Source organism: Streptopelia decaocto (assembly GCF_964273445.1).
Source record: "Streptopelia decaocto genome assembly, chromosome: 3".
Lineage (NCBI taxonomy): Eukaryota > Metazoa > Chordata > Aves > Columbiformes > Columbidae > Streptopelia > Streptopelia decaocto.
This window is the reverse complement of record NC_138656.1, coordinates 83,995,968-84,012,092: the sequence shown is the minus strand read 5'-3', so window position 1 is coordinate 84,012,092 and position 16,125 is coordinate 83,995,968. Positions and strand designations below refer to the sequence as shown.

Below are 16,125 nucleotides of genomic sequence, written 5' to 3'. Positions count from 1 at the left end.
AAGGCTACGCCTTTCAGGGTTTTAATACTGTTTCTCAGAATAGGTATTTTCTTCTTTCTCTGTAAGTTCGTACCTCCCCCATTCCTAACTGCTAAATATAATTTTCTTATCACAGCAATTTTCTGCTCTGGAAATGGCACTGGCATAATATATTTTTTCAACTGGATTTCTTTCCTTCCTCTGCTAGGAATGCTGCTCCTCTCTCAGCTCTCCCTTCTCCTCGTATCCTGTCTGACAGACTTCCAAGGGACTGGCTGCACATATCAAAGGCAAAAATCATCTATTAGGTGTTTTTCAGCTCTTATCCTTAGACCTTGTTCACTTAGGCATCCTGCCATTAAACACAGAGTATCTGAAGGGGTCCAGAATATATCCGCATTGGTACGTGCAGCAGGATGTACCTTCAAGATATCAGATCTCAAGACTGGAAAGCAGATTGACATCCACACTAACAAAAATCTTCCCATTTCTCCCATTGCTGTTCTCCCTGCCGAAGGAGCAACGCTCCAAAAAAAACCTTCCAGGATGCTTGGTTTTCCCTTTTAAACACTGACCGACCTGAAGCATTTTTCTGTTCTTCACTAAAACTACAAACTTGCTAAGCTGACCTCATTTCAGTGAAAATCATGGAAGGTGCCCTAGCTTGTTCTGACATCTGTCATTTGTTCCCATTTATCATGCAAAACGAATCACTGCTGGCACTCGACAGTTCTGGGACACAGGGCTCATGCAACAGTCATCTGAATTATATGAAAGTGAGGGCGTGTTTTCTTCATTTGTTTATATCTAGTTAACTATCTAATATCTCCTGCTTACCATGAACACCAAGCTGTAAACTTACTATGGAAAACTTTGTGAAGGTTCTATGTACGTAAGTACAACCATCAGATGCATCACAAACCTGATGATACGCATTTATACAGTTTTTTGTGTTGTGCCAACACTTTCTCCTTTATCTATCTCTGTCAGCCTGAGCTCTGCATGCAGAATTCACCTCCTAAATCAGGAAATGCATAAAATAGAGTGGTGACAATCAATCAAAAAGAAAGGCACAGAAATCCTGACAGCTGATTGCTCTGTCCAATTCTACTGCAAGGCAGCTCAGACTTGCTGTGCGCTAGACCAATGCGCCTAAACTGTTTTAGAAAGAGCTAATTAACAAAAATGTAAATAATCCAGATTTTTATGATTTAAACACCTTAGTAAAATAAAGATTTCCCCCCAAATTTAAAATAAGCATTACAAGGGAACTACAGCAAAAATGCACCAATGACCAGACCACTAGCAGCCTGAAGAATTCTGCAGCTCTTGAATGGAGTTAGCACACACCTTGCTCAGCTCTGGAAAGAGTTCTTGAATCCCAATGTCCAGCAGAACATAAGTTAACTAAAAAAAAAGAAAGAAAATTAAGAATACTCCAAGGCAACACTACCGCTTTTTATTTTCAGTCTGAATTAGAGGTCACTCCTCTGCTACAGCCATACACTCACTTCAGGAAATTCTCTCTCAAAAGGAAGTTCTTCACGTGTTATAAGTTACCTGTTTGTTGAGCACTGGTTGCTGCATCCCGTCAAACAGAAGCCTGATGCCTTCGTATTTAGCCTCTTCCCCAATGCACTTGCCCATTAAATCTAGACCAGAGAACAACAACAAACGCACAAGTCATTACGAAGCACTGCAAAACAGCTTTACGGTGCAGTTAGAGAACTCCAGTAATTTAAAGTTTAAATTAAAGAAACACTTCAAATTTTATCCATCTAAAGTGATAAATGGAAAAACAAATACTCCCTTGGTTCCTCCTACTTTCCTGCCTTTCCTTCAGGGCTGCGCACCTAAGTGATTATTACACTTTTTATAATATCCATGTATTGTACTAATACACTGTTTAAAAAAACACAAGGTGAAATTTTTTACTTGCTTTTTGAACAACCTAGCAAATGGGCCCCTCTTCCCTACTTTATACAGAGTAAGGAGAGCTCTGATTTATCTTCTGTAACCCAGATTTCACCGGAATAAAATAGAAAACATTGGAGCAGCCTAAAAAAATTATGGTAGTAAGTACATTTGTAAACCTCTTTATTTCCATCACATCCTTATTAATCACTACGCTCCAAGCTTAGTCAGCAACACTTAAGTGATGAAACTGAACTCCTGGGGGGTTTTTACACCTAGTAGCAGTACTCTAGCCAAATCTCAGCAGCGTTAAGTATTACTTGATTTGGAAAACTAACGTTTGCTTGAACAATTAACCATACTCATTGGAGAGTCATGAAATAGAGAACCTGGAATGTATCTCATCATTTCTTCAAAAGTCTGCTTTGCTCGCTTCTGTTTATCCTGGAGAGAGCGCGGTTCAGTATTCTCACAGAACACGGCATCTGCAGCAAAGACACATTAGAAAAAAGTCTTTAGGCAGCTATTCATCACTGACATATAAAACGTGTTTTGGATTATGGCTTCAAAGCTGAGCTTCTTTTCTGTATGATCTTGACTGGAAGAGAATTCGAGCCTTGCCATAAGAGTTTTTTGCTTACACTAGCCGTATCGAATCCAGAATACCCCACACCTGTGGGGAGGACAATAATCCTTTGCCAATTTGTTTCTGTTCTTTTCAGATTTTTAAAGCATTATCTTCTAGGACCGTATCAATTCTACTTTTGGTTTGTTATGATCTCCTTACTTACAACTTCCTTATAGTTTCAAAACTATAAGCAGTATTTATACCTTGTGCTAAAACAGTAGCTGGAACTGCCAAAAATTTCAGATTTAGCTATGAATGATGAAACAAAAATTGCTGTTCATCAGAAATACTAGGCACTCAGTTTTGGTTTTAGGTTCTAAAAGACTTAATCCTTTCCTTTTTTGTCTTTCACAAGCTTTCTTTTTGGCTTGATAAGGACAGAGCTACCTTGACTCTGCAGAGCTTTGGCCAGATGTGTTGTTTAGATCAGACTGCAGTCGGATAATGCTTCTCTACAGTTATGAGGTGATTTTTAATTTTTTATTTTTAACCTCTCTGCCCTTCCCTCATTTGAAAGTCAAGAACACTCCAGCCCTCTAAAGAGCCCATTGTAACAAAGGAAACAAAAAAAAATAAACAATAAAGGACTGTGATGTAGCACACAAGTGAAAATAATTTAAAGATTGCATGAAATACTGGTGCTCTCATATACTAAACCACGTTCATTATCTTTTTCTTGTTCTTGGTACACCTCAGCAAATTACTATTTGCAATACTTTTTTTCTGTAATCATCACTGGCAGACAACATGGCTGACTCAGCATCTTTCTGCAATAACCTTTGGAATCTTCTTACAGGACCACTTGATTTTTAAAACTCCATTAGCTTTAGTCAAGCATTGCAAAGTTTAGTATTTGGAAACTTAACAGAAGGAATTCCAAATATCAAACTAAAGCAGTATTTTCACAAAGATGTAACTTTTACTAACCTCTCAGCAGTGTTATCAGAGAAACCAACCGGTGCTCCTCAAATAGCTGTTCTAATTTATAATGCAAGTAATAGTCTGTGTACAGTTCCAATGTATTTTTGAAGAGAATTCTTCCTCCCATCAAGAGATGATGCAGCCAGTCAGGAATGCGGAAAACTACCCTGCCTGCAAAGTTAGAGTTAACTCACATTTATCATGTTCTCCTAATAAAGATGATAAAGAAGTCACTTATTCAAAAGAAAGAAAAGAAAGATAAGATTGCAAACAAGCAAATATTATTTTAGTTCTCTTAGTGCAATGCTGAAAAATTGCTGTTCTTCAGGCTGCTTATCAAATGCTTCCTTTAACTGATTTTATTAACTAGTTCCCAGAGTGCACAGGCAGTCTAGGCACATCTGAGAAAAGGGAATGGTCTTATTCCCATAAGCTCATACTCTGAGATGCAGAAAGAAAGAGATATAACAAAACGGCTGAGCAATAACGAATGATAAATTATGATATTTTAGCACAGCAATAAAGTCATTTTAAGAATGACTGTGTTCCTAAATTTTATATTGTCAAGCTTGCAAGTGCTGAATTATATATGATTACTACAAAATAATTTTCTTTCTTACCAACGAACCAAAACTTCATATTTGGCATGAAGAATAATGATGAGAAATCACTTCTTACCAACATACATTAAGTAGTCATAGACTCCTTCTACGGTCATCATTTCCATGAAGTAGTTCTGATTTTGTCGTCTTTCTGTATTCTCAGATCGGTTTGCATTATTCTTGAATAAATCATTGAAAAGCTAAAAAATAGAAACATAAGACTGAAAATGCTGCATTCAAAGGCAAAAGGATAGCCATCAGGTTGGTTGGGGGTTTTACTTTTTTTTTTAAATTAGAAGTAGCTTTTTTCCAGAGCTTCCGAAGAACTAATTGGTTGGGTTTTTTTAACCTCTTCACTTTTCAAAGGGGGAGGGAAATAAAGAGCATGTCACATGTTGCCAAGACACCTGACAACCAGAATACCTGGATTCAGAGCAAATCAGCAGGGCAACCAGGACATTAATTTGTGAACCCTTTTGCTCCTGATACCTGCATGTATCTAGACTTGCTCTAATGTCCTTTGATGCACCCTGTTCTGTCAATGAGGGGCATAAAGGACATGGAGCTTGCCGGCCTTAAATCACAGGGGAACCTTATGACACCCAAGTGTTCCTAAAATTTCCCGTTGGCTTCTATTTTGAAATAAATACAACGGTTTCTGGACAAAATATCCTACTTTTTTACAAAGAGAAATCCCTTCTCCCCCTGCCAGCTTAATTATTTATAGCAAAAACTTTATGAATCTTTGTAAGTTACCGAAGGCTGGGTTTCTTTCCATTTATTCCATTTCTCATTTTATTCCTTTATCCTTCTGTTTTCCTAAGATCCCTCCATTTCCTTGCCTTTGGTTCTTCCCCAAAAATACATGAATATAATACTCGTAAAATCCCAAGAGGCTCTTCCCTGCATCCCATAAGGAGCCTCACACCACCTAGGCAGTATTTCCTTCCCCCTCCTCCAAGTCTGTGAGCTCCAGCAGCTGGAAAGGATGAGTTCTCTGAATCCGGAGGCTCTCCACATCTGACAATACCTAGCAATCACCACAAACAGTTTATTTTAACTTATCTTGCCCCCAAAACTGTTGATTTAAAGATAAAAAAGGAATTTACACAAAATACTCTGTAGCATGAAAAGAAAGTTCAAAAGTTTAAGCCCAGCTTCTTAAAGTATCCCAGAGCCAGAAGCAAACACCATGTAATTATAGTGTTGCCTAGTTTGAGATGATTGCTACTGACACAGATTCTTCTGTATCACTCCCAAATTCAAAATAGTTCCAAGGAATGGGAAGCAATTTGTTCACTTTCTGCAGAGCAATTCTCCCTGAAATAAAGCCATAAAACATCCAAATCACAACAGGCTCTGAATCACGCAGGTCTCTTAACACAATGCTCTGCACTCTTGGTAAAAATTACATGAGGAAGTCTGGCAAGACTCAGGTTTCGACTTGTTCAGTGCTGAACCGCTGGTGTTATCTTCACAAAGTCCACTCAAACTAAACAACACCAAGTTATTACATAAATTACAGGAAAAAGCAAATATGGTTAATGCACTGGTGGGTGACTGGTATCCAGGAAAGTAACAAACCTAAAATGAACACAATTATGCATACCTACTGTATGAAAGCGTCCCTGGTATGTTGTTTAAAAACTCTGTATAAACTGAAGTCTATATCGTCCTCAATACTGAAGCTAGAACACTGGGAAAATTCTTAGTTGGGTTATTGTAACTTAAACGAGAGCCTCATCTATTTTTCAGATATACCCTGCAAGCTGACAGAGGCGACACGTACTGAGCCAACTCTAAGCAGCCCATTGTGCAACACAGGTAAAGGTTCAGAAGAGCATGTACAGGCCAAACTAAATCATTAACAACAGTCCAGTAGGTGATCGATAAAACAATTAAACAAAAAGGCCATCTTAGGACAAAGCTTTTTGACTTCCAGACGTTATTTCAACTTTCCCTTCAAACCAGAAGCAGCATCTTCTGAAGGTTGTATGTACCTCTGCACATGAATAATCTGCCTTGCACCTTAAGGGTTCCTTGATCATTGTCAAGCTTTGAAAGTTTAGACTCTTGCACACGGCACTTCAGCAAGCAACAGTAGATCAACGCATGCCAAAATTACCAAGCCAAGGAACAGTTTTTGTAAAGTATAAACTTTGCACTACTCCAGTGCAAGTGTGTATTCTACAGTCATCAGCAATACAGGTCTGAAGGATGCAGCTGCCATAACAAAGTAGCATTGCACCTCTTCTTCGGTGTTTTGCACTTTACACGATTTTGGCTTAGAGGGAAGCCAAGAGAGAAACATACAATTGGATATCTAAAACAAAAGCTGAGATTATATTCACAATTCAGATAAGCACGGGATTTTGTTTTTAAATGTTTCTGCGCATGTTAGTATTTAAGACATGATATAATGCTCACTGTTGTAATTAGACTGAAAAAAGACAAGCAAGACAAACTTTAATGCTATCAGTATTCGTTTCTTTAAGATTAAACATCTTTAAGATTAATCGTAACTGTGATTATAACCATGAAATTTTGTTAAAAGGCTTTCATGAGGAAATACCATGGATCAGTACTGGTTTATAATGGAAGCCAAGCTCTTGAAGTAAGTGAAAGGTAAAAGGCCTGTATTAAGAAAAAGACCAAAGTAATCCCTTGTACAATTGATTAGATATTGTACCTTGATGGGAAAAACTAGCAAAATAAGCATGAATGCTTTCATAAAGTGTCTAATAGAAAAAAGAAACTTACCGTCTAATGAGCGCATATGCAAATATACACCCATACATTCCAGCATAGGTGTGAAGGTTATAAAAGCAATACCACGATTACAAACAAAATCCACAGCCAGGGGCATGAACCTCCACTGTTTTTCCTGCTCATCTGCCAAGTACAGATAACTATACCAAAATGGTAAGAAGAAAGAATGTATGTAGTATCTGAACCACATCAGTTAGTGTAGTGAAAAACAACTGTGTCTTCCTCCAAGTAACTATGCATAAACATACATTATATTGCTGGTGTTCCAAAAGCAGTTTTTATTGCTGTTGGCAGGTCATCACAAGCCAGCAGAACAATGTCTTTGTAGGCGTGTTTTGCAAAACCTGCAGTAGCTGAGAAGTCCTGACTTATTCTATCAAGTCTGACAAAAGTATGCCCAGAAGACGATCAAGCTGCTTGCGGACCTTCACAACAGAAACATAAGTGGGAAATCCAGAAATCCTGTTGGTAACCCTAGGAGGAGGGAGAAGGGTTTTTTGATCACTTGCCTGTTTTAACCAGGGAAGTTGGTAACTCTTTCAACCTAGAGGATCTGATACAGGATAAAATCCAATTGCCAGTGCCTGAACTAAGGCTGATCATCCATGTTCATTATGCATTTTTAACTAGAAGTCTTTCCACTGATATTTAAAACACACAAATGTACACAAACACCAGGAATATTCAAAAGGAAGCAGCATGCAGAAAATCTTTCATAGTAGTAGGCACATTTCTGATTGAACTCAAGCTTTCACCTGCCCTGGCAGACCTTCAGGCATTTCTTATTCAATCTGTTGATGAAGAGGAAGCCTGGGAGTATCCTGTTCATGGCAGCAGAAGCACCTGGGGAATGTGTATTGTACTCTCAGCAGATTCCAACATGTTGATACTAGAATAAAGAGATGTGTGCCAGACAAGGTGTATGGGAACAATGTGGCAATACAAGCATTGGTTGGAAATCAACTCTAGCATTTACCAAAAAATACTTTCTTGCTATGAGAGAACATGCTCTTCTCACAGATGAGCACTCACGAAGTGCCAACCTTCTCTCTCTTCGGCTGCCTGCCAGATCTCCTCATCGACTCCACACAGGTAGTGCACACCATCCTGGTACAGAATCACAGAATGGTTGGGGTTGGAAGGGACCTCTGGAGATAATTTAGTCCAACCCACGGGCAAAAGCAGGTTCACCCAGAGCAGATCGCACAGGAATGTGTCCAGGCAGGCTGTGAATGTCTTCAGAGAAGGAGACTCCACAACCTCTCTGGGCAGCCTGTTCCAGTGCTCTGGCACCCTCAGAGTAAGAAAGTTTCTACTCATGCTTAGATGGAGCCTCCTGTGCTTCAGCCTGTGCCTGTTGCCCCTCATCCTATCACTGGGCATCACTGAAAGGAGCCTGGTCCCATCCTCTTGACAACCACCCTTCAGGTATTTGTAAGCACTGATGAGACTCCCTCTCAGCCTTCTCTTCTCCAGGCTTAACAGACCCAGCTCTCTCAGTCTCTCCTCCTAAGAAAGATGGTCTAGGCCCCTAAATGTACAGACATTTAGCATTCATGTCCATCACCAACTTCTATGGTGTATGGGTGCTGCACAGTGCTTATAGCCCCACAAAGGTGTCATCTGGCACAACAGAAGTCAAATTGCAGAACCAAAAAAACTGAGGTCTATGCCAGATGTACCTGGGGAGGTAGGGAAGGGTGTTACTTCAGTCTACCTTTGGTTTGGCCTTTGGACTGAACACCCTTGGTGCCTGCATTCCTGTTTTCCAGCTTAGTTCCATCTGAAATAAATTAACTTAATGAGTTCTAGCTCATTATTCATACAGCTCCCCAGTATGAGAGAAAACGCGATAAGGAGAGATAATCAGGAGATTTGCTTACAAAAAGCATCACTGATCTGAACTAAAACAGTCTGGCAGATGAAACCACCGTGGTCTACAAATCAAATCCAAGAAGTGACAAGATGTAAATGGTGCAGTGTCCTCCAGGCACCTGGCAGAAAGCTCTTCCCAACCACAGGCTGACTTGAGAAAGAGAAAACTGTCTTCCAAAGGCAGCACAAGCACCCCAACAAATCAGCAAGAGGGATGAATTTCACAATGTGCAGGGGAAGACTAGCAGAGACTATAATAGATATTAGATCTCTAATAATTACAGTTATCATGTAAGTGTGCGCGCTCTGGCTAAACTGATGGTGGGAAATCAGTGAGAAAGCAATAAGCACATGAATTCCTTATGCATACCTGCCTCTGCCAGTCAGAACTGGTAGTATAATTTGAGCACAAACAGATACTGTCCATCTGATCACAGAACTGTCTTGCAGCATCCCCGAAGGCAAAAGGTCTTGAGTCCCCACCATTACATGATAATCATAGGTCTGCCAGAGATAGACTGAAGACTGAAACTTTCCATTCATTTATAGCAAATGGCGTCCCAAAACAAAACAGATTTCCTTTGCGGGGGGGAGGAATCTAAAAGGAAGTATTTAAAAGATGTGTAGATGTGGTGCTCAGGAAGGTGGTTTAGAGGTGGACTTAGCACTGCTGGGTTAACGGTTGGACTCAATCTTAAAGGTCTTTGCCAGCCTAAATGATTCTATTTTATATGTAAAACCAATTACTTACTCATAAAACAGCCAACTAGAATAAAGTTGCTTAAAAAAAGTTAACTCAGTCTCACAACAGATAGCAAGGAGTGGAAAGCTGGGGTTCACCTCATCTTTTTTGTTGTCTGCAAAGAAAGTCGTATCTCATGAAAAAAACACCTCTGACAGGGTAAACAACAGCTTTGATTCGGACTCTTACAAACGTGTGTCTCCACTGGAGCACATACAGTCAGTCAGCGGTGAGAGGGAGGTTTCCCCCACAATACTATTTCTGAATATGACATTAGCAAGCAGAAGGCAATGAAGATCTATGTTTTGTTTAAGGAAACTTCAGTGTTCCAGAATGAAATCCAATGTGCAGCCAAGCTCTTTGCTTTCCTGGGATCACCACAGTTGAAAAGAATTGGGAATACCTCATTTCAGAGTCTGACTTTCTGTTCTTTATTAAAGTACAGTATTTTATTAAAGTATGTTAAATGAATTAAAACTACTCACTTCAGTAGTTCTTGACAGACCACAGTAAAAAATTAACTGATTGTTCATAATATGCTGTAGTATGCTGCCAGCTGTTTTACAAAAAACATCTGAAGTATTTATTTATGCATGTACTGTTTCCAGCACAAGTAAAAAACGCTACATCTGATTTTTAAAACTGCTGATACATATATACTCCTCTGAATAGACAGCAATAGCAAAAGATCTAAACTTTGAAAATAGTGTCCAAGGTAAGAAAGGACTTGAAATTTTGTGCATGTGCACATGTAAGCTAACACTACAATATTTGCTGTAATAATTCAGGCTTCAGGTTAAGAAGATGAAATGTAAATAAATTAATAGATTTAACTGCAATTATACCTCATTAGTATAAAAGTTCTGTATCTGCAACTTCTTTAAGTGCTATAACACTATTAAAAATGTCCATAGTGAAAGAAATCAAAAGGTCCATTTTTTTCAACAGCCCATCACCAACAAGAACCATAAACGGATCCTGGGCTTCCAGCTCTTAGAAGAATAGAACGAGCACAGACAGAGTTTTTATCAATACTCTTCCAGCCTCCAACTGTTTTAAACTAAAAAAAAAACCTCAAGAGCTGGATGCAGTTTCTCTACAGTTATTTACCCTGAATACATTTCCTTTTTGTGAATTTGTCATCTCACCTTATATGTTGTGAACACTAGAAGTTTAAACAACTATTTTGGCAAGGAATTCAATAAACCTACTAACCATTGCAAGAGCTACCACTTTTTGTTTTGAACCTGTCTCCTACCACCTTCATTTAACGCCTCTTAGTTTTTGCACTAGAAGAGAGAGGAAAAAAAAAAAACAACCAACCACCTTTATCCCCTGTCTGCTCATGTTACGCATTATTCTTTAGACTACCATATGTCTCCAATTCATCACTTTTCAAAATGAAGCGTCCAGGCTTACATATTCCAGTTTCAACTCTTCTTCCCAATGCAATCGAGACAGTAGAAAAACCTATAGTACCGAGTTTTCTTTTAGAACCTCTTCCATGGCAAAGTGTATGCATGTTAAATATTTCTGTCCCAAATCACATCAACTCTGTAACACTGAGCTTGGGTCTCTGAAATCCTAATGTGGAAACAATATTCCTCTGTAGATTCCACAAATACATCAATACTCTAAAGCAGTCTAACACAGAAATATAAAGACCAGTGCCTTTTTAAAGCCCCTGAAACTAATGGAAGTCTCAGTAAGTTTTACCAGGCTCTAGCCACAAATATGTGAAGGTTAAGAAAGGAACTTTCTTATCCTATAAGTCAAGTAAAAGGTTAAAATTGGAAATGCTGGGCTTTAACTGTGGCAATGTTTGAGAGAGAAACTATACTTAAATGTATGTCAGACATCAGTGAACTGTAAACCAACATTTTAATGGCAGATAAACAGGGCTCAGCACCTTGACAATTTTGACTTGTAGCACTTTGACAAGCCACACTTTCATCAAACACTCAAGCTCTTTACTTTGAAAAGGCAGCTCCATTACAGCCTTAAAACTTTCCCCATTTTGCACCTTTGATTTCCCTCTTCTTCTCTCTGTCCTTCCCAGACTCTCTGCCTTGTATCAACTCTAAATCCAGTAAGAATTAAAAAAAAAAGCCACAACCGAAACAAACCACAAGCCTCAAAACTCATTCAGATATTTATAAGACAGAAGATGACAAAGATCTCTGCACTACTGTTCTCTCATGTGAAAGAACAACTCAAAACAGGTAAGCTGTTATATTTAGGTTTTTTCTATTTACTCTCTGCATTTTCAGAGTATGGTAATTTTCACCACTCCTGTGAAGTGAGGAAGGAAGATGACTTACTGTACCTTCTTGTTGTTTTCAGAAGTCGGACTTAAAATGGTAAGTTCAGGCCTACTTGGTTTAGGCTTGGGAGATTCACAGGAGTTGATAAAATTCATGATGAATGGTTCCAAATGCTGACCTTTCTGAAATAAGACATGAGTGACCTGTCACTTGCATAATTACAGAAAGAAAAACAAAATACTGAGTTTCCAAACAACTTTTTTACTAGCCTATAAGTTAGTAAGCACATAAAATTAGTTATTGAAGTTAAAATATTGGCAACCTGGAAAACTTACCTCTTTCATCAGCTTTCCTGGAACAGATTTTATAATTTTACCTATAATTAGAAACAAACAAACACATTCTGTTATCACTGCCAGATCTTAAAGACATTTTGTTCTGCTACTTTTTATGTACTCATTGTCTAGTACATGAAAAAAATGCTAAAAATATTAAAAATAAACAGGTGACTACCTGAATATTTGGAAAAAAAGCAGCAAAGCACTCTAGATCTGCTTTTCTAATTTTTCTAGAGGTTCAAACTTAAATAGCTATAGCACCATAACAGCAGTACTATATGACACCACTATAGGCACAATTTTCTGTATTTAAGTTCTTCATCCTTCACAAACATTTATCACAAAAGAAGTCACAAAAACTGAGATTCTCCTCTTTCCTGAAAAGAACAGCTGATCTGAAGAGATCCAGCCTTGAAAATACTGGTGAGTAAATTTTACAAATTGGAGAGGCTACAGCTGTGATCTTAAAAACCAGCTCTTCTGCCCTGTTAAGGCTATCAGAACACAGCGTAGTAACTTTGAATCTGGAAAAATTAAAGGCTCTAAGATTAGTTTTATTTTAAGCACTACATTTACAGTAATATTGTTCTTATCTACATGTCATCAAATTTTGAACTTGCATCAAAAACTATGTACAATGGCCAAATGATAACGAAAAGATTACTCATTCTCATAAAAGGCCTATTGAAATGCCAAGACTTGTTAAAATGATATTTATGGAAGTGAAGCATAGTCTCAGACATGAGATACATTTCAGCTTTTTTTAACAATGTACAGTTGGATCCAGACAGGAGGTCTGAAACAAAACAAAGCCCTTTAACTGGAGGATGACCACCACATTCCTGTGCAACCTGTTCTGGGTGAACCTGCTTTAGCAGGTGGGTTGGACTAGATGATGTCCAGAGGTCACTTCCAACCCCAACCATTCTGTGATTCTGTGAAATCTCATTCAACAACTTATGAAGCACACTAAGAGAATGGCCACCTCAGCAGGCTCACACCATGACCAGGAGAAGCAGAAATGCAGCGGCACCGTTCTGACACAGCTCTCCTGGACCACGCACATGCCAGAACCACCAGCGCTACAATATATGCAGATAGAATGGCCAGAGCTTGACCTTACCAGCTCAGGCCCACCCTCCTGAGACAGCTACACTGCAGCTGAGCTGTGAAGTCACACTGCAGTCTACTTTGTGGATTTATTATCAACTGTTTACAACAGACATCAAGAATCTCCCAACTTCTCCCTTTCCATTTGGCCCGCCTATGTCACACACATCAGTGCCTCAAATTCTATTAAGCAGTTCATGTTAAAAGAGATCTTAACACTACCTAAAACTAGAAGCATTAAATATTGCAGTTTTCAGACTAAAATATACAGATTTTAATCAACCACCACCCAAATGTAGTTTGTATTAATAAATAATTTATAAAAATCGCACCTGTAAACAACTAACTTGCTCAGATTTGACTCGTGACAATATTGCAAGTCTTCTTAAACTACAAAAATTGTTAGAGAAATCTTATCACCTTATTTGCTGACACAAAAATTCAAAAGCAACCACTTAAACACTTTTTTCTGTAATCTCAAAATGTCGTTTTTTTTCAAGGAAACAGTATCAGCATATCTTGATTGCTGAGCTATAATTTTAAGGGCTGTGAAGGAGCAGAGGTTTTATTTCCCACATCCATATCCTTACACAAGAGTAATCTATTCATTACTACTATTACTCAATCACAGTATTATTATTTATCAGCATAAACAACTAGTGTATTACATACCAAGATTCACATCAGGCAGCATTTTATCAAGAAACTGAGTCTCTCCTCCATTAGGGGACAGAAAGTCAGCTAAAAGCTGGCTGTTACTTAGTTCTGGATGCTGCAGAAGTTTCTTTGAGACAGAAGGAAAGAAAGAAATATAAATACTTTAAAACTAACCTTTAAAAATCAGTTTCTCTATAGCAAAAAGAGATATTCAAAGAATATTATATTACCATAGGTATTGTCATTTGAAAAAGAATTCTGTTTTCAGTCACATGGAACTTCAACAAGTTTTATTTGCCCACTTGAATCCTTTCTATAACCCATGTTACTTGGAAACAACAACAAAAACAGAGCAGATATTCTTTTATTATTTTTATATTATTAGTTTTAGAATACTTTTTGCTCCAAACGTTTGTTTCATACCTGCAGATATTCCTGAAATTCCTCTCTCTTGGATTTTAAGAACTCATAGTTCTTAGGGCCAATGATTCTCTTTGAGGGAAGCTGAGCATCAGGAAACGTACCTAATAAAGACATAAAGTAGATTAAATTATTCTTGTAATGCTTTAAACATTTTTTTTTCCCCTATTTTAAATTTCAGCTCAGTACTAAATAATAAGTGGGAAAGTGGCTTTCCATATGATAGAGAACATACCATGAAATTCCGTTAGCTTTGACTCAAGCACATAAAATTCAAGATATCTCCTGTAGACAGACCAGTGTTCAGGTTCATGTCCAACTAGGGGGAAAAAAAACCCAAACCACCATTAAAAATAAACCAGGTTGTATACTACTTGAGAGATGAATTAAGCAACGGCAAACATATGCTGGATTATTATAGGAAAAACCTCAATTATATTAGTCCCCCGTATTGCCATAACATAAAATCCCAGTAAGGTAATTTGAGTGTTAAATTAAAATGCATACCTGGTAAACAGACATAGTACTAGCAAGGAAATTATCATCTCATTTAGGAAATCCCTAAATTCTAAACTATGGAGTGCTGCATAACTTCAAAATTTATTAGGGCTGACTACGTTATTTTCAAACTTTTAACCAATGATTTACAGAAATGTTACTTGTTTAATACAGTCCTCTCCTCCATCAGCTTGAATCCTGATGATTCTTTCTCCCAGAAGATATCACTCAATAACTCAAACACTTCCTGCATACTGTGGAAGTATTACTTTGACCACCACAAATCCATACAGCCCCATGGTGATGCTATTTTTTCCATCCAATATGGATGTATTGCTATCCAAATACTAATGAACTATCTGCAAGTCAGGATGGTTTCTAGTAAGCAAAGCATTTTAGTTTGCTAGGAATGATATTTTAAAGCTATATAAAAAGTTATTTATTGTACATCATTCCAAAGTTCAGAGTGTATCAAAGAAAATATGCCAGATGTTTATTAATATGAATCACGTGATCAATATTTTTGGAAAAAGAAAATCTCAACATTTGCATGAAGTCTATACAGAAATGACTCGTGCCAAGAAATCGATTCTCAACTTGCCAATACTAAATGTGATCATTTAGTTCTCAAACGCATTTCCTTAGAATTTTCAAGTAATTCTGTAAAAATCAGAAAAACATGCATGCCAAACACATTGCAACTGCCATCAGAATACAGCACACTAAAATATTTTTAGTTCATTTTAAAATTACATTTTATTTATCCACAACATTGCATACCTGCCCTTCTATCATTTCTCTCTACATCAATGCAGAACACAGGAATTCTCTCCTTTCTGTCTTTTCTTTCCAAGGAGGGATCGTCAAAAAAATCGACATAGGGGATGCTAATTTTCCATGCAGAAAGGTTGCGGGGTGTATTTGGGGTACTAACAGCCTCCTCAGGAGAATCATCTTCCATCACCATAACGCCTTCTTCGATCTGTAAAGATTCAAACTTCAAGATCTACAGTTCTATTTTAATTAGTTCAGTCTTTGCAAAACCTATATAAGAACTTATATATGACAAAAGAACAAAAAAAGCCATTTCATTAATGGAGTTTTCATGTAGATTAATTTCCACTGCAAATTAAGTTAGCAACTTTTAGTGAGATCTGAAAGCTTTTATAGCACTATGAAGTTCCATATCTGATACTTCAGGAAAGAGGGAAAAAAAAAAAAATTAAAGAAATCTGATAAGAGAAGTACTAGAGGAGACAGCTGGAAGAATGCCTTAGATACAGACTGAATGGTACCAGAACCAGCTTAGGTCCAATGTAGGTTTAGCTGCACTGCATTTTCCAGCACACTAAACCCAAACTGAAGACCTGAGTTTACTAGGTCAGGTCCAGAAGTTATCTAAATGCAG

At 37.8% G+C, this 16,125-nt stretch overlaps 1 protein-coding gene across 2 annotated transcripts in view; it reads right to left on the bottom strand.

The window, feature by feature from the left end:
* SNX14 (sorting nexin 14) overlaps positions 1–16,125 on the bottom strand; it is a 53,755-nt gene that overhangs the window by 1,152 nt on the left and 36,478 nt on the right. For both annotated transcript variants that reach the window (XM_082048235.1, XM_082048236.1), the window contains 11 exons: positions 15,498–15,699; positions 14,455–14,538; positions 14,223–14,323; positions 13,815–13,926; positions 12,030–12,070; positions 11,757–11,876; positions 4,121–4,244; positions 3,449–3,613; positions 2,283–2,378; positions 1,540–1,631; positions 1,330–1,386 (listed from right to left, as the gene is read on the bottom strand). In XM_082048235.1, the coding sequence (XP_081904361.1) occupies positions 1,330–1,386; positions 1,540–1,631; positions 2,283–2,378; positions 3,449–3,613; positions 4,121–4,244; positions 11,757–11,876; positions 12,030–12,070; positions 13,815–13,926; positions 14,223–14,323; positions 14,455–14,538; positions 15,498–15,699 (1,194 nt within the window). The remainder of the gene's footprint in view (positions 1–1,329; positions 1,387–1,539; positions 1,632–2,282; positions 2,379–3,448; positions 3,614–4,120; positions 4,245–11,756; positions 11,877–12,029; positions 12,071–13,814; positions 13,927–14,222; positions 14,324–14,454; positions 14,539–15,497; positions 15,700–16,125) is intronic.